The 26,487-nt window shown below is 42.1% G+C and overlaps 1 protein-coding gene across 1 annotated transcript in view; it reads right to left on the bottom strand.

The window, feature by feature from the left end:
* Positions 1-26,487, bottom strand: part of MKLN1 (muskelin 1) — a 165,233-nt gene that overhangs the window by 126,619 nt on the left and 12,127 nt on the right. The window contains exon 2 of the mRNA XM_051849786.3: positions 10,419-10,488. Coding sequence (XP_051705746.1) covers positions 10,419-10,488 — 70 coding nt within the window. The remainder of the gene's footprint in view (positions 1-10,418; positions 10,489-26,487) is intronic.

Raw genomic sequence — 26,487 nt, 5'->3', positions numbered from 1 at the left:
AAGAAATGTATATAGCAGGCTAATTTTAAGTTGAGAATTCTGTCTGGTCCACAATGTTATAAATATCCAAATGGCCCTTGACAGAAAAAAGGTTCCCCACTCCTGCAAAGAAATGAAATATCTCTGCCTATGACAATGTGGATGACCCTCAAAAAACATGTTCATAAAAAGTCAGATACAAAGACTACAGATACACACGCACACACAAACACACAGCAGTAGTTAACATGTTGCCTGGGACATCCACATACCATATCAGAGTGCCTGGTTAGTCTCAGCTCAGCTTTCAACCCAACTTCCTTCTAACACACGCCCTGGGAGGCAGCATATGATGGCTCAAGTAATTCGGTCCCTGCCACCCCCAGAGAAGACCTGGATTGAGTTCCATTTTCCTGGCGTCAGTCTGGCCCAGCCCAGCTGTTGCAGGTATTTGGAGAGTGAACCAGTGGATCAAAGATATCTCTTTCTCTCTTTCTGTCTTTTAAATAAAAACTTAGAAATAAAAATTTTTAGAAAAAAAGAATAATCTGCCAGCGCCATGGCTCACTAGGCTAATCCTCTGCCTGCGGCACCGGCACCCCAGGTTCTAGTCCTGGTTGCTCCTCTTCCAGTCCAGCTCTCCGCTGTGGCCCGGGCAGTGGAAGATGGCCCAGGTGCTTGGGCCCTGCACCCGCATGGGAGACCAGGAGGAAGCACCTGGCTCCTGGCTTCAGATAGGCACAGCGTGCTGGCCGTAGCGGCCACTTGGGGGGTAACCAACGGAAAAAAGAAGACCTTTCTCTCTCTCTCTCTAACTCTGCCTATCAAAAAAAAAAAAAAAAAAAAAAAAAAAAAAAAAAAAAGAATAATCTGAGTGCATCATAAAAGCTAAAACATATACTAAAGATACACAATGTACTATATTACTCATTGAAGTTACTTTGACCTGCTTAGATCACACTAAAACAGAACACTGTGTCTGTTAACAACTTTAACTGCCCTCTCTGGCCCCAGAAAGAAAAAAATGACCTAACATCACACGTTTACTTACACTACTTGGAAGCCCCTATCTGCAATAGAAGAGGTATGAGCAGTTATCGAGACATCTGTGACTGCACAGAGATTTAACAAATGCTAGCGAATTCACCTGTCATCCTGAAAGGCATATTTTCCAACGACATTATCATTAATTCTCATAACACATATCGGACAAGGGAGAAGGGTAAAACTGCTATTTTAAAGCATTTATGGGGTTTCATTCATGCTACATTTATTTCCAGCACCAGCACAAATGATCCAGAATTAACAGTAATGTTTTCTCATTAAGTCTTAAAATATTTGCCCCCACCATAATGAAAACGGCTTTAATTTTTTGTCTATACAAGTTATACATATTAATTCAAAGTGAGAATCAAAAGGAGATAAAAATATAACACAGACATAAGTAAGAATGTTAATTATTAAATCAGCAACAGGAAGGGCCGGCGGTATGGCACAGCGGGAAACCCACCGCCTGCAGTGCTGGCATCCCACATGGGCGCCAGTTCGAGTCCCCACTTCCAATCCAGCTCTCTGCTCTAGTCTGGGAAAGCAGCAAAAGATGGCCCAAGTCCTTGGGTCTCTGCACCCACATGGGTGACATGAAAGAAGCTCCTGGCTCCTAGCTTCAGACTGGGGAGTGAACCAGTAGATGGAAGATAACTCCCTCCCTCCCTCTCTCTCTGCCTCTCCTCTCTCTGTGTAACTGATTTCCAAATAAATAAATAAATCTTTAAAAAATAAATAAATCAACAATAAGAGTCACTGTGCACTTGCTCCTCATGTAGGACTTCTGTCTTTTATGAGTTGTACTATGGGAATTAAACAGTAAAACTTGTCTTCAAACAGTGCTTTATACTTAGTGTGTATGTGTGGGTGCAAACTGTTGAAATCTTTACTTAGTATAGAGTTGATCTTCTGAATATAAAGATAATTAAAAATAAATCTTAATGAAGAATGGGATAGGAGAGGGAGGAGTGGGAGGGCAGTTATGAAGGGAAGAACCGCTATATTCCAAAAGCTGTACTGATGTGTACCTAAGAAATTTATTAAATAAAAGCTCTCTAAAAAAAAAAAGACAGAAATTCACAATCACTTGAAATCCATCATCCTGAGATCATCACCACCTCCTCCATTTCACAGAAAATACAGTTTAATCCAGAATCTACGAAGAGATCAAAAAACACCACAACAACCAACCAACCAAGCCACTTAAGAGATGAGCCAAGGACCTCAATAGACATTTTTCAAAAGAGGAAATCCAAATGGCCAACAGACACATGAAAAAATGTTCAGGATCACTAGCAATCAGGGAAATGCAAATCAAAACTACCATGAGGTTTTACCTCACCCTGGTTAGAATGGCCTACATACAGAAATCTACCAACAAAAGATGCTGGTGAGGATGTGGGGAAAAAGGGACACTAACCCACTGTTGGTGGGAATGCAAACTGGTTAAGCCACTATGGAAGTCAGTCTGAAGATTCCTCAGAAACCTGAATATAACCCTACCACCCAACCCAACCATCCCACTCCTTGGAATTTACCCAAAGGAAATTAAATTGGCAAACAAAAAAGCTGTCTGCACCTTAATGTTTATTGCAGCTCAATTCACAATAGCTAAGACCTGGAATCAACCTAAATGCCCATCAACAGTAGACTGGATAAAGAAGTTATGGGACATGTACTCTATAGAATACTATACAGAGTAAAAAAAAACAATGAAATCCGGTCGTTTGCAACAAAATGGAGGTATCTGGAAAACATCATGCTGAGTAAATTAAGTCAGTCCCAAAGGGACAAATATCATATGTTCTCCCTGATCAGTGACAACTAACCAAGCACCAAAAAGGAAACCTGTTGAAGTGAAATGGACACTATGAGAAACAATGACTTGATCAGACCTTGTCCTGACTGTCGATGAACAACTTAATATTTTAGCCCTTTTAGTATTTTTTTGTTCTACTTAATACTATTGGTTGAACTCTGTAATTAACACACAATTATTTTTAGGTGTTTAAATTTAACTGAAAAGTGATCTCTGTTAAATATAAGAGTAGGAATAAGAGAGGGAGGAGATGTATAATTTGGGACAAAATCAAGCTGACTTGCCCCAAATGGTAGAGTTAGAAATGTGCCAGGGGATTCCAATTCAATCCCATCAAGGTGGCATGTATCAATGCCATCTCACTAGTCCAAGTGATCAATTTCAGTTCACAATTGATCATGATAGGTCTAAGAGTCAAAGGGAACACATAAACAAGACTAGTGTCTGCTAATACTGATAGAATTAAAAAGGGAGAGAACAACGCAACGTGGGAAGTGGGATACACAGCAGACCCATAGAATGGCAGATGTTCTAAACAGCACTCTGGCCTCAGAATAAGCCCTTAAGGCATGCGGATCTGGCTGAAGAGCCCATGAGAGTATTATAGGCATGGAAAGCCAAGACACTGGCAAAAAAAAAAAAAACAAACCAAAACCCTAAATGAAAGATCTCTGTGAGATCCCAGTGGAAAGAACAGGCCATCAAAGAAGGAGGTACCTTTCTCTGAAGGGAAGAAAGAACTTCCACTTTGACCATGACCTTGTCTAAATAAGATTGGAGTCGGCAAACTCAAAAGGCTTCCATAGCCTTGGCAACTCATGACAAGAGCCTAGAGAGATTACTGATGCCATAAACAAGAGTGCCAATTTGTTAAGTCAACAACAGGAGTCACTGTGCACTCACTCCTCATGTAGGATCCTGTTCTTAATGTGTTGTTCAATGTGAATTAATGCTATAACTGGTACTCAAACAGTATTTTACACTTTATGTTTCTGTGTGGGTGCAAACTGTTAAAATCTTTACTTAATATATACTAAATTGATCTCCTGTATATAAAGAGAATTGAAAATTAATCTTGATGTGAATGGAATGGGAGAGAGAGTGGGAGATGGGAGGGCTGCGGGTGGGAGAGAAGTTATGGGGGTGGGGGGGAAGCCATGGTAATCCATAAGCTGTACTTTGGAAATTTATATTTAGTAAATAAAAGTGAAAAAAAATTCTCTATGGACACAGTCACACAGATACATACTTTACTCACACGCAATATCATATGTTCTGCTTTTAATGGGAATAACTTTTTCAAGCAAAATTGTTAAAATGTATTTTTATTTATTTGAAAGGCAGAATTAGAGAGATAGGTGTTTCATCCACTGATTCACTCTTCAAATGGTTACAATGTCCAGGGCTGTGCCAGGCCAAAGACAGGAGCATGCAGCTGCTCCTGGTCTCCCACACGGGTGCAGGTCTCCCACACGGGTGCAGGGCCCAAGCACTTGGCCGTCTTCTGCTGCTTTCCCAGGCCAGCAGCAGGGAGCCTGACCAGAAGTGGAGCTGCTGGGACTCAAGCCCTGGTGCCCATATGGGTGCCCACACTGCAGCATCAGCTTTAGTCACTACACCACTAACACTGGCCCCAGCTGTTTCTAAAATAAACTGCTGAATTTTCCTTTTTGTCCTCTCATCTCCCTGCTTAAGTAACCAATGCTAACAAGTATTTTTGTGCTATTCATATGCTAGTCTGGGTTCACTCCATCAAATACAAATATAAATACATAAACGTAGGCACATATATGTTATACAACACACAGGCGCACACACACACACACACACACACTTACTGGCAAGGGGAGGAGAATGATTACTTAGTTAACAATAGTATTTTACTAGGAAATGCCCATGAATGTGGCTGACCTTATTTAATTCCTGGGATGAGATAGTTTGAATGCAGTGCTCGCTGTTGCTGAATAGGTGATCACAACGTGCATTCTGCTTCTTTCTTTGGGAATATCTGAATCTTGTCTCAATGCTCATAACGGATCAGAAATACAGATTTTGATAGCAAAGCGACATTAGTCGTGAGCTCTTGTGAGGAAAGGCATTGGCTTAATCCTCTTTAGAGTTAGACTGTTGGGGTGGGTATAAAAGATGGGGGTCTGTAAAATCTTTTTCTTAGACATTTATTTCCTAGTTCTGTAGAAATGGTTGTAGTAGATGTTCTCTATCATTTAATAATATACTTGTGGACTAAAAGGTGTAAGTGCTGTATAAAATCAGCCAATTATGTTAAACTAGCATATCTGCCTTTATTGTGTTTGTCATTAGCCTGAATAGAAAGGCCTTTAAAATTGATTTTTTTTAGAAAGCATTTGAATGCATTTTGTTTGGTATTGTATTTATTCAATAAAGTATTTAATTAGTGCTAAAAAAAAATCAACAAAACAATAGTATTTTACTGCAGATCTTTTGCTCCAACTTGCTTTTCTTACTTCACAGAGGCAATCTTTCCAATTTAATAGCTATAAAGACAGTTCATTTTACTGAAGACTAACAATATCCCATAAAAGACATATCCTAGTATTCTTCTGTAAAGTTTTTACCCACAGAATAATATCACTCCGTAACTACTGCATTAAGCACTTGTGTAACATCTAACATCCTTACCTACAGATGCTTTTAGGAGGTCAAGTCCTGAGAAGGAATACTGGGTAGGCAGGTATACTTTCTATATCAATAGCCCTTGCTAGATTACATTTCAGAAGTCAGTATTTTCATCACAATGTATGGGTACCACTCTTTATGTATTTATTTGAAAGGCAGAGTCAGAAAGAGAGAGAGATCTTCTGACCACTGGTTCACTTCCCAAATGGCCACAATGGCGGAAGCCAGAAGCTTCTTCAGGGTCTCCCATGCGAGTGATGGGCTCAAGTAGTTGGTCCATCTTCTACTGCTTTCCTAGGCCAATAACAGGGAGCTGGAGAGGAAGTAGAGCAACTGGGACTCAAAAGCAGCACCCATTTAGGATACTGGTGCCACAGGTGGCAGCTTTATCCTGTAGGCCACAGCACCAACCCCCAAATCATTCTTTTTTTGACAGACAGAGTTAGACAGTGAGAGAGAGAGAGAGAGAGAGAGAAAGGTCTTCCTTTCGCTGGTTCACCCTTCAAATGGCTAATACAGCCAGAGCTACGCCGATCTGAAGCCAGGAGCCAGGTTCCTCCTCCTGGTCTCCCATGCGGGTACAGGTGCCCAAGCACTTGGGCCATCCTCTACTGCCCTCCCGGGCCACAGCAGAGAGCTGGACTGGAAGAGGAGTAGCCAGGACTAGAACCCAGCACCCATATGGGATGTCAGCACCGCAAGCGGAAGATTAACCAAGTGAGCCACAGTGCCAGCCCCCAAATCATTCTTTTAAATGTCTCTCAACCTACATACTGAAAAAGAAAACAACCATAAAACCTTAACATAAAACAAAAAATAAGTATCAGAAAATTCAGAGTACCTTGATGAACAGAAGCTAACCGTGATGAGAAGCCCACATTCACTTGAAGAAAGGGAGCCTTGAAGCTACAAAGTCCCCTAAGCCCAAATCTTTACCATGGGCCTAGTCCACTCTTACAGCAGGCGCAGCAGTAGCAGAAGCAAATGTGGAAAACTCACAACCTTTCTGGCCTAGGAATCAAACAAGTAAGGTTGGGGAAAAAAAAAAAAAAAGTTGGGCATAGTGGGGGAATCCCAGAGAAAGTACTAAGGAGAATCTGACTACCCAAATCGCTGACTTCCCACAGAGAACTCAAAACAGCAGCCAAAGACAAAACACCTAGGCTGATAAAGGAGCTGCCTCACTGAAGTGACATCATCCAGAAGCCCCAGAACTGGCACTCACAACGTCCAAAATACAACCCGGAAGTACTCAACATATGCAGAACCAAGAGAGCGGGATACATCCTCCGAGAAAAGAAAATCACTCAACGCCTATCCAAAAAGAACCAGATGCTGGGACAAACAAGGGGCATATAGCTATCCTCAATATTCTCAATATCCTCAATCATGAAGTTAAACAAAATAAGTTTTCAATGAATGAAAACTCAGCACAGAAAGAGAAACAAAAATTCAGAAAGAACAAAAAAAGTCACGGGATGAAATGTCCAGTCAAATGGACAAACAGAGATAACAGGTGAATCTGAAGACAGCCTCAGGCCAGGTCATAAAAGATGCTGAGGCTCCTGGGGCTTCTTAGCTCACTGGGGGAGTCAGCCACCTAGTCTTGAAGACGTTCACATGACCCAAGAGAAGGACAAAAGGTGAGGAGTCAAGGCCCCCAGCCAAAGGCAGGAAGTGAGTGTGACAACCCCAGTCAAGCCTTCAAGTAACTGCAGAGCTGGCTGACACACCAGCCACCACCTCACAGAAGACCCTGAGCCAGCATTGCCCAGCTAACGGGTGATTTTTCACACTCAGAAACAGTGTGAAACAATACAGCTCAGTTTTCTTAACTGCTCAGTTTTGCAGGTAATTTGTTACTCAGCAATAGATAACTTAATATACCATCTTAGAACCCCCCCCCCAAATCAATAGTTTATTGAGTAGTTAGGGCCAACCAATTAAATAAGTACTTATGTGCTAATAACCTAATAGTCACATAAAATAAAAGCAGCTAACTAAACTTTGAATGAATGCACAGGCAAACAAATACGTAACACACATAGATAGGCACACACACAATTTCAACTGCACTGAAAATACAGTCCAGGGACAAGCATTTAGCCGGCAGTCCAGGTGCTGGTTAGGATGCCTATGAGAGGCAGCAGCGATGGCTCAAGTAGTTGGGTTCCTGACACCTTCGCCGAAGACCTGGATTGGTTTCCTGGCTCCCATCTTTGACCCAACCCTGTGCCTCAGCCCAACTCTGGCCTTTGTGTGAATTTGGGGATGGAACCAGTACATGGGAGTATGTGTGTACATTGTGAGCTCTCTCCCAAATAAACAAACAAATATTCCAAATAATAAATAAAGGGAATTTCACAGTAAGGAGGTTATCATGGTTTCTGTTAGAAATAAATAAAAAGATCATCATTTAAAAAATGAAACAAAAGACACAAATGCATCAAAATTTCAGCAAACAAAAACACGATTAAAAACACAAAGTAAGTTCATCAACATACGCAAAGAGGCTTGAAAAAAAGAGAAGAAAAAGGAAATTAAAACCAATGTCAGTTACAATGAAAAATCCACCAGACTCACAGAATCTAAAACTCAGCCATGCAAGGGATGGGGACATGTATGCAACCGCAACTTTCACACAATGAGAGAATAAGTCATACAACTACTTTGTGAAAACAGTGATGCAATATCTGCTAAAGCTGAACACACACATACCCATCCTATGATTCAGGAACTCTACTCCAATGAATATATCCTGAAGAAACTCTCTTACTAGTGAGTGTGCCAGGAGACAACACACAACAATGTTCATGGCAGCCTATTTCATGATAGCAAATTATATATATATAAAAAAAAAAAAAAATCAACAGCAAAATGGATGAGCACATTTTGGCATGTTCATATACTGGAATATATTATTACAGTGAAAAGAAACAAACTGCTATGGTGGGTGTCTGGCAAAACAGTGAGGACTCCACTTGGGACCACGGCATCCCACGTCAGAGTGCCCAGGTTCCTCCCCTGGCTCTACTCCCAGTTCCAGCTTCCCTCTAATGCACACGCTGGGAGGCTGTAGGCTGATGGCTCAGGCTGTAGCATCCCTGCTACCCAGGCAGGAGTTCCTGGATCCTGGCTTCTGCTCGGCTCGTGGCTGTTGGGGGCATATAGGGAGTAAACCAGCAGATGGAAGACTCCTGTCTCTCCCTCTCTCTCTGTGACTCAAATAAACACATAATTTTTAAAAAAAATAATCGTAATATAAAGCAAAAAAAGTCAGATTTATAAATGAGTTAATTTATGCAAAATCAAAGAAAACTAAATCATATTTATATACATATACATAGATAATACTGTAAGAAGACACTTAACAAAATATGAAATAGTTATTGGGGAGGGGTAGAAGACAGATATAAAAAAGGGTTCACAGGAGGCTCTAAAAGGTTTTAATCATTTTTCATTTCTAAAAATGGCTGATGATTAAACAGGTTACTTGTTTTATTATCTTTATACTATACACATAAAGGATGAACATATAATAGACAAATTTTGCAATACAAACACATAAATGGCAGGTGGTCTAATGGGCATACAAGTTTTCACAAGTAGCACAAGAATTAAAAAAAAACAAACAAACTTTTATTTACCCATGTGCTTTACCTGTCAAAGCACTGATTCCTCAAGAATAAAGACATACCAAGTGGGCCTAGTACATAACAAGCATTAATGCTGAAAGTATATGACTAAAAGGATGGTAACCTTTTAAAAAGATTTATTTTTATTTATTTGAAAGGCAGAGCTACAGAAAGAGAGAGGCAGAAACAGAGAGAGAGATCTTCCATCCGCTGGTTCACTCCCCAAATGGCTGCAGACCGAAGCCAGAGCCAGGAGCTTCTTCTGGGTCACCCACATGGGTACAGGGCCCCAAGGACTTGAGTCCTCTTCTGCTGCTTTCCCAGGTGCATTATCAGGGAGCTGGATAGGAAGTTAAGCAGGTGGGAACCCAACTGGCACCTATATGGGATGCTATCACAGATGGAAGCTTTACCCACTATGCCACAATGCTGGCCCCCAAAACGGTTACTTTTAAATTCAGAAAATATTGGGTACTACTTTTGTCAAGGAAAAGTATTTAATGATCTTGATGTATACTATTTTCATAAAATAACAAACTGTATTAAATTTATTTTCCCCAAAAAGCAATGAGTCACTGAGTCATAGTTCAGTTTTCCTTAAACAGTTACACATTGAATATAATAGAACACAGGCTAAAATAAAAACAGCAACAGCAACCTACTTAGTACCTCTTGGTTAATATCTAGTTTTGTATCATTAGTAATACAGAAAATAAACAGATTTTAAATCTTCCAGTAGACAGAAGTCTATGCTTCATCAAATCCCACACTGCATTAGCCTTATGAGATCAAAATCCTTCCAAGATTTAAACAAACAAGAGGAGGAAACAGAAGCTGGCATTTTGCCACAGCAAGTTAAGCAGCAGCCTGCAATGCCTGCATCCCATATGGACGCCTGTTCAAGTCCTGACTGCTCCACTTCCGATCTAGCTCTCTGCTGTGGCCTGGGAAAACAGTAGAAGATGGCCCAAGTCCTGAGCCCCTGTACCCATGTGGGAGACCCAGATGAAGCTCCTGGCTCCTGGCTCCAGCCTGGCCCAGCTTTGATCTTTGCAGCCATTTAGGGAGGAAACCAGCCAATGGGAGACCTCTCTCTCTCTGCCTAACTCTGCTTTTCAAATACATAAATTAAAAAAAAAAAAAAGAGGAAATAAAATTTGACCTTATATTTCAAATACTCAATAAACTACTAATGTATTACAGATAACTTGTATCAAATGAATAAAGGCCCATTTAAATTCTGACTCCTAAACAGCATCAGAGGCTATACGTAATCTTACCTGGGGAGGATAGTTACTCTCTGAAGACCATCTTGAAGATTGGTCATTTGGTTTATCCACTAAAATGTTCCTGAAATAAAGAAAAGAAAATTGTAGCAATTAATTAAAAGAACAGATGAAAACAGACAAAAATAATAATCTACCAGCTAGTGAAAGTAAGAATAGAAAATAGAATAAGCACCACAGGACCGGCACCGCGGCTCACTAGGCTAATCCTCCGCCTAGCGGCGCCGGCACACCAGGTTCTAGTCCCGGTCGGGGCGCCGGATTCTGTCCCGGTTGCCCCTCTTCCAGGCCAGCTCTCTGCTGTGGCCAGGGAGTGCAGTGGAGGATGGCCCAAGTGCTTGGGCCCTGCACCCCATGGGAGACCAGGAGAAGCACCTGGCTCCTGCCATCCGATCAGTGTGGTGTGCCGGCCACAGCGTGCCAGCCATGGCGGCCATTGGAGGGTGAACCAATGGCAAAGGAAGACCTGTCTCTCTCTCTCTCACTGTCCACTCTGCCTGTCAAAAAATTAAAAAAAAAAAAAAAAAAAAAAAAAAAGAAGCAGCACCACAGAAAGATAAAGGTGGAATTTCAAACAATGGAAAAAGTTAAGTTTTTATAAGGTAACTTTTTTATTCAAAATGAGTTCTACTATAATAAATTGGGACATATAAAGCAAAAATAAAAGAATAAATTTGGGGAGGAAGAAGATAGCATGACATATAAATGAATTCCTTCATCTTTAACAGTTCTTAGGAAAAAACAATGTTTCTATGGTTGATAAAAAGAAAAAAAGATTTAAAACTACTAAAGTTTAAGACTGAATAAAGAAAAAATACAATCACCTTACAAATTGAGACAGAAAATCAACAAAAAAAAACTTGGTAATTTTTACAAAATACAGAAAATAAAAGATTAAAGCTGAAAACATAAAAACAGTTTAAATAAAATGACAATATTTATACCAAATACTGAGAGCCATACATACAAATGTCTTAAAATAACATTGCAAAATATTCTTTGCAGGTAAATAAGTCAACACAATATCTACATAAAGGCACACATATAGTATCAAACAGAGTCATGACAAAGAAGATACACCAGACAGATTACACTTTCTAAAACTGAGCAGAATACAAAACAAAAACTATCAGGTGAAAACAGTAACACAATGACATAATCTGCCATGGTAATAATCCAAACAAAACAAAAATAAAGCAAAGATAACAGTAAAGATAAGAAGAAACTGATCTAAAAAATAGGAGATTACTGTCTCTCAGCATCTGAAAAATTATTAAACAAAAAACAAGCACCTATATGTTCAAGGCAGTTGGAAGGAATATTATGAAGAAAAATAAAGGGAGAAACAGACCTGAATGGTGTGAGGGAGTCAGCCAAGGCACAATCTGAGAAATGAGCAGATGGACCACTAAACGCAAAGGCAAGCGGGGCAACAGCTACAGTACGTCCTGGTCCTGTGAATTTGACAGGCCTGCAAGACGGCCCTCTGGAGAGAAAAGGCAGCTGGATATCTAAGGCTGGAATTCAAGAGAGATAACAGGACCAACCAAGATACACGTTTTTAGGGGTGGGCAGCTAGCCTAGCAGTTAAGACGCCCACACCCCACAGGGCAGCATCAGGTTCTATTCCCAGCTCCCTGCCGCAGCAAACAACGGGAAGCAGTGCAGACGCTCAAGTAACTGAGGACACCTGGACTGCACTCCCCTTCCAGGCTTCAGCCCTGGCCCAGCCTCAGCCCAGCCTCAGTCAGGGCAGGTATCTGGAGAGTGAGGCAGTGGATGGGAGCATTCTCGCTTTCTCTCTCTCTCTCTCTCCCTCCTCCCCTTTCCCCCCATTCATGTGGGTGCGCTGTCTCTCAGTCACTCTGCCTCTCAAAAATTAAATTTTAAAAGTTAAAACAGAATATTTCTGGAGAAATTTCTATATAAAAGATATAAAGAAGCATATGACTCCGTGTAAAAATTATTATTTTTATGAAATTATATAAGGCAAGTACAAATACAAGCCCAGAATGAGAAACATCACGATCTTCCTTCAATGCATTTCCACGATCCTGCAGGCAGATGAGAAGTTAGTTTAAACACTGCCTAGTAACTTGAGCCCTCACCGACATTTAAGATCACTTACCACTATGGAAGCATAGTAAAAAAAAAAAAAGATGTGGAGAGACAAAGAAAGATCTTCCACCCACTGATTCCCTCTCCAGATGCTCACAGCAGCAAGGCTGGTCCAGGCCAAAGCCAGGAGCCAGGAAGGAACTCTATCTGGATCTCCCATATGGATAACAGGAAACAAGTACCAGGTTCATCCTCTGCTGCTTCTCAGGGCCATGAGCAGGAAGCCATGAACAGGACAACTAACAGTGTAGGACTACACTGAGACACGGAAGGCAGGTATCCCAAAGAGTGACTTAATAGAACACAACACCTGACCCAAAAATGTTCATTATTATCCTACCTTATAAAACTCCCAAACACCTGTAAAACTTAGAGGTATCACCTATTAAGGCTCAGGACTAAGCAAGAGTCAGTAATCTTTCATAGACATATTTCAATCATGATACCAGGTCACTGTCCCTGGGGTTTTATGTTTTGTCTTAATTTACTTGACAGGCAAGGGGCAGGGAGAGAGTTCTCACCTAAAGTTCATTCCCCAAATGCTGGCAAAAGCCAGGGATGAGCCAGGTCAGTCAGGAACGCAATCTAGGTCTCTCCTATCAGTGGCATGAACCCAATTACCTAAGCCAGCATCACTGCCTCCCAGTATCTCCATTGGTGGGAAGCTGGAATTGGTAGCTGAACACAGGCATTCCCATGTGGAATATGAACATCTTAACCTGCACCTTAACCCATGTCTTGATCACTAGACCAAATATCCATCCCTTTCTGGTTTCTTAAGAGGGGAAATATCTCATCCACAACCATTGTCATACTTGTGACTTTCCCCTTATAATTATCTCAATGACAGATAATCCACACTGCTTATTTCCTAAGATATGAGATGGGCCAAAAGTAAAATAAAATTATGACAAAAATGTATAAATAAACAGAATCAATGAAACAGAGAAATTAAACAGTGATAGTTAAAGCTGTAAAAGGAAAATAAGCCAGTCTTTAATATCACAAGGATGTAGCAAACATAGAAATAGAAGAAAAGACATTAAAAGACCATGAACAGGGCTGGTACTGTGGTGTAGCGCCTGCAAGGCCGACATCCCATATGGGCGCCGGTTCAGGTCCCAGATGCTCCACCTCTGATCCAGCTCTCTGCTATGGCCTGTGAAAGCAGCAGATGATGGCCCAACTCCTTGGAACCCTGCACCCATATAAGAAACCCAGAGGAGCTCCTGGCTCCTGGCTTCGGATTGGCTCTGGCCGCTGCGGCTAATGGGGGAGTGAACCAGTGGGTGGAAGATCTCTCTCTCTCTGACTCTCCTTCTAACTCTTACTTTGAAATAAATAAATCTTAAAAAAAAAAAAAAAATGAACTCTACGAAATAACAGACTAGAAATTGATGACTTTAGTTCTAGTTGCCAGGAGTCTCTGCTTCTGGCAATCAAAATAATACAACCAGAACACTCTTTTATGAATGTTCACTAATACTACCATCTAGAAAAATAAATAAAAAGAAAAATTATAACAGTCATAATTCAGTACCAAAACTACAGAAGCAATAAGATTTACATACTAAGATTAAATTAAGTATCTACCGTTTTAGGACGTATTTAAATGCAACACCCAAATAATAATTCAAAACTGGTCAAGAAAACTGGAAAGGGAAATGGATCAAGGACTAAAATAGCTTCATATTTTTATGAAGTTAATTTCAGTTTAAAATGCATTTATATTTCTTCCAATGTTGGATGAAAACTAAAAGAGAATAAAAATGAGGAACATTTTAGGTCTCTTAGGCAAAGACCACAAAGGCAAGGTTGTAATTAAATACTTATATGAAGACTACAAAATTTACAGTGAAACACATAAGGGTAACTTAAAAACAATCCAGTGCTAACTTTTTCCTACTGTACCAACACATACTACCAAAGTCAGGAGGGGCTGGTATTGTGGCTCAGTGGGTTGAGCAGTGCAGTCTGTGAGGTGGGTACAAGTCCTGGCCACTGGGGCCGGCGCTGTGGTGTAGCAGGTTAACACCTGGCCTGACGCACCAGCACCCCATACAGACGCTGGTTCTAGTCCCGGCTGCTCCACTTCCGATCCAGCTCTCTGCTATGGCCTGGGAAAGTAGTAGAAGATGGCCCAGGTCCTTGGGCCCTTGCACCCCTGTGGGAGACCTGGAAGAAGTTCCTGGCTCCTGGCTTCGGATTGGCACATTTCTGGCCATTAGGTCCATCTGGGGAGTGAACCATCAGATGGAAGACCTCTCTTTTTCTCTCTCTGCCTCTACTCTTTCTATGTAACTTTGACTTTCAAAATAAATAAATAAATCTTAAAAAAAAATAACAAACCCCAGCTGCTGCACTTCAGATCCAGCTCCTGCTAATGTGCCTGGGAAAGCAGCAGAAGATGCCCAAGAAGTGCTTGGGCCCTGCCCCATATTGGAAACCAGATGGAATTCCTGACTCCTGGTTTCAGCTTAACCCAGCCATGGCTGTTGATTTATCTCTCCCTCCCTCCCTTTCTCTCTGCAATTCAAGTAAATAAAAATAAATAAATTAAATCCGGGGGGGGGGGGGCAAGAAGAAGCTACTGAAATTCATAACAAGTAAACAAATTATTGGACATTTTGGTTTCAAATCAACAAAGTAAACTTCTTTATTGATTAAACATGTTCCAGCCCTAAGCATCCTTAGCAATATCCTTGAAATTATCACTACTGGGGCCAGCGCTGTGGCGCAGAAGGTTAAGGCTCTGCCTGCAGTGTCAGCATCCCATATGGGTGCTAGTTAAGGTCCCAGGTGCTCCACTTCCCAGATGCATCCAGCTCCTTGCTAAAATGCCTAGGAAAGCAGTGGAATATGGTCCAAGTGCTTGGGCCCCTGTACCCATGTGGGAGACCTAGAAGAAGCTGCTGGCTCCTGGCTTCAACCTGGTCTAGTGCCAGCCACTGGGGCCATCTGGGGAGTGAACCAACAGATGGAAGATCTCTCTCCTTCTTTCTCTATGCCTTTCAAATAAATAAATCAATCTTTTCTTTAAAAAAAAATTACTGCTCTTAAGAATACTTGAATATAAATGGTTTTGTGGAAAAAAACAGACCATTTAATATTATCCCTGCTACTGGCTACTCAGGGTACTTGTTAGAAAGTCCAGCTGGCATTAACTTGAGAATACTGGGGCAGATATTTGGCACAGGGGGCTAAGCTGCCACCTGGGATGCCCATATCCCATACTGAAATGCCTGACTGGAGTCCAAGTTACTCCAAGCTTCTAATCTGGCTTTCTGCCTCCTTCCAGTAGGTAACGGAAGATGGTCTAACTACTTGGGTCCCTGCCACCCACATGGGAGCCCCAGTTGGAGGTCCTGGCTCCTGGCTTTAGCCTAGATCAGGCCCAGCTCATGTGGTTATTCAGATAATGAATCAGCAGGTGGAAGATCTCTCATACCTACACTTCGACTTTCAAATACATAAATCATTTTTTAAAAAATAAACAGGGGCCAGCACTGTGGTGTAGTAGGTTAAGCCTCCACCTGCAGCGCCGGCATCCCATATGAGCGCTGGTTTGAGTCCCAGATGCTCCTCTTCTGATCCAGCTCTCTGCTAATAGCCTGGGAAAACAGCAGAAGATGGCCCAGCACTTGGGCCCCTACAACCACATGGAGACCTAGAAGAAGCTCCTCGATCCTGGCTTTGGATCACCCCAGCTCTGGCCACTGCAGCCATTTGGGGAATGAACCAGCAGACGGAAGACCTCTGTTCTGTCTCTCCCTCTGTCTGTAACTGTGCCTCTCAAATAAATAAACCTTTAAACATAAATAAATAGGGGCCAGTGCTGTGGCATAGCAGGTTAAGCCTTCCCCTGCAGTGCTGGCATCCCATATGGGCACTGATTCATGTCCCAGCTACTCCACTTCCGATCTTAGCTCTCTGCTAATGACCTGGGAAAGCAGTGGAAGATGGTCCAAATGCTTGGGCCCCTACACCCACATGGGAGACCTGGAAGAAGATCCTGACTCCTGGCTTTAGCCTGGCCCAGCCCCAGCTATTTGGGGAATGAATCAGAGGATGGAAGTTCTCCTCTCTCTCGCTCACTGTCACTCTCCCTCTCTCCCCCAATCTCTGCCTTTGAAATAAATAATCTTTAAAAAATAAAAATAAACAAACAAATTGAGAGTTTGGGATACTCAAAAGCCACATCTAATTTTCATATGAAGAAAAGTCAAGCAGAGTAAACAGTATAGAAGAATTCATTGCTGGAATGTTTTCCCTTCGGTTGTTTAAAAACACTGTCCTAAAAACTGTGCCATTTGTTGAATGATATAATCAAATGAACCCAGAAGAAATCAATCTCAACCAAGAATAAGACCAGAACCTGGCCATTAACAGGTTAGATAATCCATCGCAATCTCTCAGGGCTTTAATTCCTTTATCTTCAGTGGAAAGGGAAAGGGTAAATTTTGCAGTCTCAAACTTCCAGATCTAATTCAGGAAGTTGATCTGCACGACTCTAGAAAATACTATTCACGGAGGTTCCACAATTCTATGAAAAACACTCCTGTTCTTTACTCAAGGTATCATGTATAATCTCCCTCCTACATGGCAGTAAGCAGCAACACACAATCAAACCTTTCATTATGTGCGACCACTTGGCTGGGGTGATGTCGCAACCATATAAGAATTGGTATCTGGGAGATCAAAGATGGTTGAATAGGGAAAAGACAGGCTGATTTTGATTAAGGGATGATAAAAGAAAAGCAGAATAAACCCCAAAATTACTGGAAACAAAGATGACAACACAACATATGAAAACTATGGTATACAGAAAAAGCAGTGTTAAGAGGAAGTTTATGAGGCCAATGCTGTGGCATAGCAGGTAAAGCTGCCACCTGCAGTGCCAGCATCCCATATGGGTGCCAGTTCAAGTCCCAGCTGCTCCACTTCCAATCCAGCTCCCTGCTAAAGCACCTAGGAAAGGCAACAGAAGATGGCCCAATGACTTGGGTCCCTGCACCCATGTGGGAGACCCGAAAGAAGCTCCCGGGTCCTGGTTTCAGCCTGGCCCAGCTCCTGGCCATTTGGGGACTGAACCAGCAGATGAAAGAAACTTCCCTCTCTCCCTCCCTCTCCATATCTCTGCTTTTCAAGTAAATAAAAATAAATCTTAAAAGATCAGTACCATTCAAAGTTGCTACCAAGACCAGCCTGTAGTGCAGGAGGTTAAAGCCCCAGACTGCAATGCCAGCATCCCATATGGGTGCTAGTTCAAGTCCCAGCTGCTCCACTTCCAATCCAGCTCCCTGCTAAAGCACCTAGGAAAGGCAACAGAAGATGGCCCAATGACTTGGGTCCCTGCACCCATGTGGGAGACCCGAAAGAAGCTCCCGGGTCCTGGTTTCAGCCTGGCCCAGCTCCTGGCCATTTGGGGACTGAACCAGCAGATGAAAGAAACTTCCCTCTCTCCCTCCCTCTCCATATCTCTGCTTTTCAAGTAAATAAAAATAAATCTTAAAAGATCAGTACCATTCAAAGTTGCTACCAAGACCAGCCTGTAGTGCAGGAGGTTAAAGCCCCAGACTGCAATGCCAGCATCCCATATGGGTGCTAGTTCAAGTCCCAGCTGCTCTACTTCCAATCTAGCTCCCTGCTAATGCGCCTGGGAAAGCAGCAGAAGATGGCCCAAGTCCTTGGGCCCCTGCACTACGTGAGAGACCTGGAAGAAGCTCCTGGTACCTGGCTTCAGAAAGTATCAGCTTGGGCCATTGTGACTACTTGGGGAGTGACCCAGCAGATGGAAGATATACCCCCACATCTCTCTAGCTCTTTCAAATAAATAAAAATAAATCTTTAAAAAATAAAGTTGCTACCAAGAAAACAAATACTTTGGAATTAATTTAACCAAGTATGTGAAAGAACTCTACAATGATAATTATAAAACATCAAAGAAAGAAATAGAAGACATACAAAAAAATGGAAAAACTGTCCACGTTTACAGACTGGAAGAATAACACCAAAATGTCCATACCACCCAAAGTAATTTACAGATTTAGTGTGATCCCAATCAAAAAACTAATGACATTCTTCTGAGATTTAGAAAAAAACAATGCCAAAATTCACATGGAAACACAAGAGACTCCAAGTAACTATAGCAATCTTCAAAAAAGAAAGCCAGAGGCATCACAATACCAGATTTCAAAACATACTACAGGGCAGTTATAATCGAAACAGCCTGATAGTGACACAAAAATTAGACATGTAGATCAGTGGGACACATCAGAAACCCCAAAAATCAATCCATGCATCTATAACCAACTAATCTTTGACAAAAGAGCTAAAATCAATTCCAGGAGAAAGGATAGTCTTTTCAACAAATGGTGCTGGGAAAACTGGATCTACACATGCAGAAGTATGAAATAAGATGCCAACCTTACACCTTATACAAAAATCCGCTCTAAAAGTATCAAGGATCTAAATCTACAATCTGATACCATAAATTACTAGAGGAAAACATCAGGGAAACTGTAAGAAACTGGCACAAGCAAAGATTTCATGGCAAAGACCCTGGAAGCACAGGTAATAAACGCAAAAACAGACAAATGGGATTACATTAAGATAAGAAGCTTCTGCACTGCAAATCTACAAAGTAAAGAGGCAACCAACAGAATGGAAGAAAGTATGTGCAAACAAGGCAATTGATAAAGGATTAATATCCAGGATGAATAAAACAAACAATCCAGTTAAGAAATAGGCAAAATACATGAACAGGCATTTTTAAAAGCATGAAATTCAATTTGCCAACAGACACATGAAAAATTGTTCAGAATCACTAGCCATCAGGGAAAGGCAAAAAAAAAAAAAAAATACAATGAGGTTTCACTTAGCACTGGTTAGAATTGCTATCATCCAAAAATCATAAAACAATAAATGCTGGTGAGGATGTGGGGGAAAAGGTAACCTAACACTATTGGTGGGAATGTAAACTAGTATAACCATTATGGAAAACAGTATGGAGATTCCTCAGAGATCTGTAAATAGATCTACCATATGAACTAGTCATCCCACTCTTTTGAATTTACCCAAAGGAAATGAAATCAGCACATGAAAGAGCTATCTGTACCCCTATGTTTATAGCAGCTCAATTCACAATAGCTAAGATTCAGAATCAACTCAGATGCCCATCAACTGATGACTAGATCAAGAAAATGTAGTATATATAAATTCTGGAATACTACTCAGCCATAAAAAAGAATGAAATCTTGTCTTTTAAAACAAAATGGATGCAACTGGAAACCATTACACTTAGTAAAATAAGCCAGTCCCAAAAAAAACAAATGTCATGTTTTCCCTAATTTGTGGTAACTAATATATAGAGCACAAAAAAATGTAATGGATATGAGTGAAATTTACATTTTGAGATTGTTTACAGCCCTTATCTATACTCTTGAGCAACAATGGTCTTTCTACTTACTACCTGAATTCTTTACTTAGTAGAGGGTTAAGCTTCTGATTATAAATTAAACTGAAAGTATGTCTGTAAAAATTAAAAGAAAAAATAAGGAAGGAAGAAGGGAGGGTAGGAGCATGGCGGATGCAGAGTAGGCTGAGAAGTACCACCAGGCTCTTAAATCTGCATATACAAATTATGTGAAATTTGTTCACCTTCTATAAACAAATTTTTTCAAATTCATAACTATAGCCAGAGGGTTTACAAACCATTTATTAAATAAATGCAGGGCTCTGGGACCGGCACTGTGGCATAGCAGGTAAAGCTGCCACCAGTGCAGACATCCCATATGGGTGCCAGTTCATATCTCGGCTGCTCCACTTCCGATCCAGCTCTCTGCTATGGCCTGGGAAAGCAGCAGAAGATGGCCTGAGTCCTTGGGCCCCTGCATCTGTGTGGGAGACTGTGGGGTAGGTTAGTCCTCCACCTGTAGTGCAGGCATCCCATATGGGTGCCGGTTCAAGTTCTGGCTGCTCCACTTCCAATCCAGCTACCTGCTAATGAGTCTGGGAAAAGCAGCAGCAGATGGCCTAAGTCCTTGGGTCCCTGCACCAACATGGGAGGCCCAGAAAAAGTTCCTGTCTCCTGGCTTCATATCAGCCCAGCTCTGGCCATTATGTTCATTTTGGGCAGTGAACCAGAGAATGGAAGACCTCTCTCACTGTCTCTCCCTGTAAATCAATTTAAAAAAAAAAATAGATATAAACCTTGCACTCTGAAAAAAATTTAATCACACTAATCAGACAAAGCCACTCATAAAAAAAAACTAGGAAAAAAACCCTATTTTTTTTTTTTTTACAAAGGAACCAAAAAGTTCAAATCTTGACAACAGGAAATAATTTGACCAAGGAATTCTGGCAATGAGGTAAAAGACAGTGTCCTTCACAGGCTTGAACATGCAGGTAAACGTGAAGACGACGGGAAACCTCTACAACAGCTAAGTAATATTCAGAAAATGCTGATGCTGGACTCCAAGTGGGTTTCAGAACTAACCTTCCAGAGAGAGAGAGAGAGAGAGAGAGAGAGAGAACAATCCTGAGGAGGAACTGCAAAAATGGGAAAAAACAAACAAAAACCCTAAGGAAAGCAAAACGAGACCCCAGGAGGCATAAGATTCCTATTCCAGCTGGGTAGGGATCCAAGTGACACGGAGCTCAAAAGCCCCACAAATGCAATACATCTAAAGGAACCTCCCCAGAAAGCAAAATACCTAGCAAACACATATCCACTGTATCTCAAGAGTCTAATTTTTAACACATTTCACTAATGCAAGAAGCCAATGCTGAACATCTATTTGCTCCATTTCTTCTTCTGTGCAAGTTCCTCCTTCTAAAACTATCAGGAAACCAACTTCTTCAAACACTAGGAAACAGAGAGACCACATAAGATATTGTAGGAAACAGAATACTCAAATTCAAACTGATAATAAACACTCAAGAAAAATGTGCCCACAAAGACGAAAATTGTTCATTATTTCAAAATGACCCAAGAAAAATAGTTGATACTTTAATAAGCAATAAGTCAAATAACAACGGCTTAGACACAGTGTGACCAGGCAATAGGAAGAGCTAATAAAACTCACAAATGAGGGGAAAGTTTTTCTCAGAAAGAAAAAGATACTTCTTCTTCAAAGGGGTGGGGGATTTAAAATGCCCAATAAGGGCAAAATGAGTTAGAAAGTAAATGAAAATGGCCAGCGTTCAGCTCACTAGACTAATCCTCCGCCTGCGGCGCCAGCATACCGGGTTCTAGTCCCGGTTGCCCCTCTTCCAGGCCAGCTCTCTGCTGTGGCCTGGGAGGGCAGTGGAGGATGGCCCAAGTGCTTGGGCCCTGCACCCGCATGGGAGATTGGGAGGAACTACCCGGCTCCTGGCTTCAGATCGGTGCAGCACTAGCCGTGGCAGCCATTTGAGGAGTGAACCAACGGAAGGAAGACCTTTCTCTCTCTGTCTATAACTCTACCTGTCAAATAATAATAATAAAAAAAAAGTAAATGAAAATAATGAAATAGATCCAAAAGAAAGCAAAAGTAGCTGATCCAAAATAAATATAACTGAAAGAAGACATTTTAAACTGCACTTCAAGCAAATACACCTAAAACAAATCTTAAACCTACATACTGAAAGGATACATGGTGTAACAGGGAACGCCAACTCAGAATATCTAGTACAATGGACTTTAAAGTTCTTTAAGCATCCAGGTAAAAATATCAAGTCACTTACATGAAAGAAAAAAATTATATTTTTAAAAAATTATTTATTTGAGGAGCCAGCACCGTGGCTCACTTGGTTAATCCTCCGCCTGCAGCGCCTGCATCCCATATGGGCGCTGGGTTCTAGTCCTGGTTGCTCCTCTTCCAGTCCAGCTCTCTGTTGTGGCCCGGGAGGGCAGTGGAGGATGGCCCAAGTGCTTGGGCCCCTGCACCCGCATGGGAGACCAGGAGGAAGCACCTGGCTCCTGGCTTCGGACTGGTGCAGCGCCGGCCATGGCAGCCATTTGGGATGGTGAACCAACGGAAGGAAGACCTTTCTCTCTGTCTCTCTCTGTCTATAACTCTACCTATCAAATAAATTAAAAAAAAATTTTTTTAAAGATTTATTTGAAAGGCAAAGTTAGAGAGAGAGAAGGAGAGAGACACAGAGATCAATCTTCCACAGACTAGGTCATTCCCCAAATGGCTGCAAAGGCCAGAGCTGGGCCAGGCTGAAACCAAGAGCCAAGAACTTCACTCAGGTCTCCCACTTGGGTGGAAGGGGCCCAAGCACTTAGGTCATTCTCCACTACTTTCCCAGGCCATTAGCAGGAATCTGGATCAAAAGGAGTAGCCAGGACTCAAACCAGCGGCCACGTAGGATGCCAGCACCATAGGCAGCAGCTTTACCTGCCACGCCACAGCACCGGCCCCAGAAATTATACTGTCACAAAACTTCACAACAGGTATGCTTTATACCCAAACACAATAAATAGAAAATTTCAAGATATAAAAAGGCACTAAAAATGTAAGCCTAGGACTTTATAGTAAACTGTGCCTTTAAAGGCACAGATACTTAACAATATGTTTCTTCCCTGACCGCTCCCTGAAAAACTCACTAAAGAAGAAACTACACATACCCAAGAAATTACCTGAAAAGTTTCAGCATAACATCTGGTCAAATGTGGCATATAGCAGGGTAAAGCCGCCACTTGCAATGCCAGTATCTCATGTGGGCGCCAGTTCGAGTCCTGGCTGCTCCACTTCTGATCCGGCTCTCTGCTATAGCCTGGGAAAGCAGTAGAAGATGGCCCAAGTCCTTGGGCCCCTGTACCAGCATGGGAGACCAAGAGGAAGCTTCTGGCTCCTGGCTCCAGATAGGCACAGCTCCAGCCGTTCCAGCCAATTGGGGAGTGAACCAGTGAATGGAAGATCTCTTTCTCTCTCTTCTTTCTCTCTGCCTCTCCTTCTCTCTGTGTAAACTCTGACTTTCAAGTAAATAAATAAATCTTTAAAAAAAAAAAAAAAGGAAATGAGTAATGAATTCTGGAATCAGTGGGCTTAAATATACATCAGCAATAAGTTTCCAAACTGAAAAAAGGATATCCAAGACCATAAGAAAATTAAGTCAAGGGGCTAGCATTGTGGAGTAGTAGGTAAAGCCACTGCCTGAAACACTGGCACCATATGGGCACTGGTTGAAGTCCTAGCTGCTCCACTTCCAATCCAGCTCTCTGCTAATGTGCTTGGGAAAACAGCGGGAGAAGGTCCAAGTGCTTAGGCCCCTGCACCCACGTAGGAGACCTGGAAGAAGCTCCTGGCTTCGGCTTGTCCCATCTCTGGCCGTTGTGGCCACTTGGGGCATAAACCAGCGGATGGAATATCTCTGTCTCTACCTCTCTCTGTTACTCTGTCAAATAAATAAAAATAAATCATTAAAAAAATAAATAAAAAGGGGGTCAGTGCTGTAGCACAGTGGGTGAGGCTGCTGCCTATGGTGCTGCCATCCCATATGGGCGCCAGCTCGAGTCCCAGCTACTCCACTTCTGATCCAGCTCTCTGCTATAGCCAGGGAAAGCAGCGGAAGATGGCCCAAGTCCTTGGGCCCCTGTACCCACATGGAAGACCCAGAGGTGGCTCCTGGCTTTTGTTAGGCCCAACTCCAGCCACTGCGGCAATTTGGAGAGTGTACCAGTGGGTGAAAGACTTCTCTCTCTGCTTCTACCTGTGACGCTGCCTCTCAAATAGATAGATAATCTTAAAAAAAAAAAAAAGAGTCAGTGACGTTTGTATAATTATAATAAAAGAAGGGGAAGAAAGAAATGTTTAAAGTAATGATGGATGGAAATTTCTACAATAAATAACAGACCAAGAGGTTCAGAAAAAAACAAGAAGGATTAAAAACACAAAAATCTCTACCTAGACATACTTATATTCAAACCGCAGAAAACTGCAGAGAAACTGTTGAAAAATGCCATAGGAGGCCGGCGCCGCGGCTCAACAGGCTAATCCTCAGCCTAGTGGCGCTGGCACACAGGGTTCTAGTCCCGGTTGGGGCGCCGGATTCTGTCCCAGTTGCCCCTCTGCCAGGCCAGCTCTCTGCTGTGGCCAGGGAGTGCAGTGGAGGATGGACCAGGTCCTTGGGCCCTGCACCCCATGGGAGACCAGGAGAAGCACCTGGCTCCTGCCTTTGGATCAGCGTGGTGCGCCGGCCGCAGCGGCCATTGGAGGGTGAACCAACGGCAAAGGAAGACTTTTCTCTCTGTCTCTCTCTCTCACTGTCCACTCTGCCTGTCAAAAAAAAAAAAAAAAAAAAAAAAAAAAAAAGCCATAGGAAAAAAAATCCTTACCTACAGAGGAAAAGAATTAAGAATGACATCAGACTTCTTACCAAAAATTATGCAAGCAAGAAAAGAGTGCAATGAAATACTTCAAGTGGTGGCCAGCGCTGTAGCTCAGGGGGTTAAAGCTGCTGCAGCGCCAGCATCCCATATGGGCACTGCTTCAAGTCCCAGCTGCTCCACTTCACATCCAGCTCCCTGCCAAAGCACCTGGGAAAGCAGCGGAGGAAGGCCCAAGTGCTTGGGCACCTGCACTCACGTGGGAGATCTGAAAGAGGCTCCTAGCTCCTGGCTTTGGCCTGGCCCAGTCCTGGCTGTTTGCGCCATTTGGGGAACTAGTGGATGGAAGACCTCCGTCTTTCCTCTCTCTCTGTAACTCTTCCTTTCAAATAAACAAACAAATCCTTTAAAAAAAATACTTAAAGTGTTAAAAGAAGAAAAAACACCAACCTAGAATTCTATATCCAATTAAATTATCCTTCAAAGTGGAAGAGAAATACTTCATAAAACAAAAGATGAGGGAATCTGTCAACAGTAGACCTGCCTTAGAGAACTGATAACTTCTTCAGAGAGAAGAAAAATCATGTAGTTCAGAAACATAATCTACATAAACAAAGTCAGGAAAATAAAACATAAACTTGTACTTTTACATTCTTAACTGATCTGAGAACTGTTTGAAGTAGTAGTACCAACAATGCATTGGGCAACTACAGCACATACGTAAGTGATACGGATAACTGCCACTGGTAACGGTATTATAAGGGTTTGGGGGCGATTAGACCATGAGCACCCAACTCACGAATCGATTACATAATCATGGAAGTTCAATATTGTGGGAGTGGGTTCCTTACAAAAGAACAAGTTTGGCCTCCTTTCAACTCTCTTTCCCTCTTTGCTGTTCTGACAAGGGGTGAAAACAGCAAGAAGACCCTCACAAGATGCTGGCCCCTAGAACTTGGGCTTCCCAGCCTCCAGAACCATGAGCCAATAAATTTCTGTTCGTTGTAAATTGCCCAATCTGTGGCATTCTGTCAAAGCACTACAAAATATAGCAATAAAAAATACTCGGACATAAGATACTTCCACTACTCGAGAAGCAGTACACTGTTAATTCAAATTGGACTGAATTGGGGCCAGCGCTATGGCATGGCTGGTAAAGCTGCTACCTGCAGTCCAGCATCCCATATGGACGTGGGTTCAAGACCCAGCTGCTCCACTTCCAATCCAGCTCTCTGCTATTGCCTGAGAAAGCAGTGGAAAATGGCCCAAGCCCTTGGGCCCCTGCACCTTCATGGGAGACCCGGAAGAAGCTCCTGGCTTCGGATTGGGGCAGCTCTGACCAAGGTGGCCATCTGGGAAGTGAACCACTGGATGGAAGACCTCTCTCTCTCTCTCTCTCTCTCTGCCTCTCCTTCTCTGTGTAACTCTGACTTTCAAGTAAATAAATAAATCTTTAAAAAAAATAAATTGTACTGAGTTTAGTTATAAACGTGTATTACGAATCCTAGCATAACTACTAAGAGAAGTTATAAAGTATGACTGATATGCTAAGACACAGAGAAAACTGAATCACACCGAATGCTCATTTCAAGTCAGAGAAGGCAGAAAAAGGGGATTGGGGAAAAAACA

This window comes from Oryctolagus cuniculus, chromosome 3 (genome assembly GCF_051225735.1).
Source record: "Oryctolagus cuniculus isolate XC-2025 breed Fujian yellow rabbit chromosome 3, ASM5122573v1, whole genome shotgun sequence".
NCBI lineage: Eukaryota > Metazoa > Chordata > Mammalia > Lagomorpha > Leporidae > Oryctolagus > Oryctolagus cuniculus.
The sequence above is the reverse complement of the archived record's forward strand: the minus strand, read 5'-3'. Positions and strand labels throughout refer to the sequence as shown.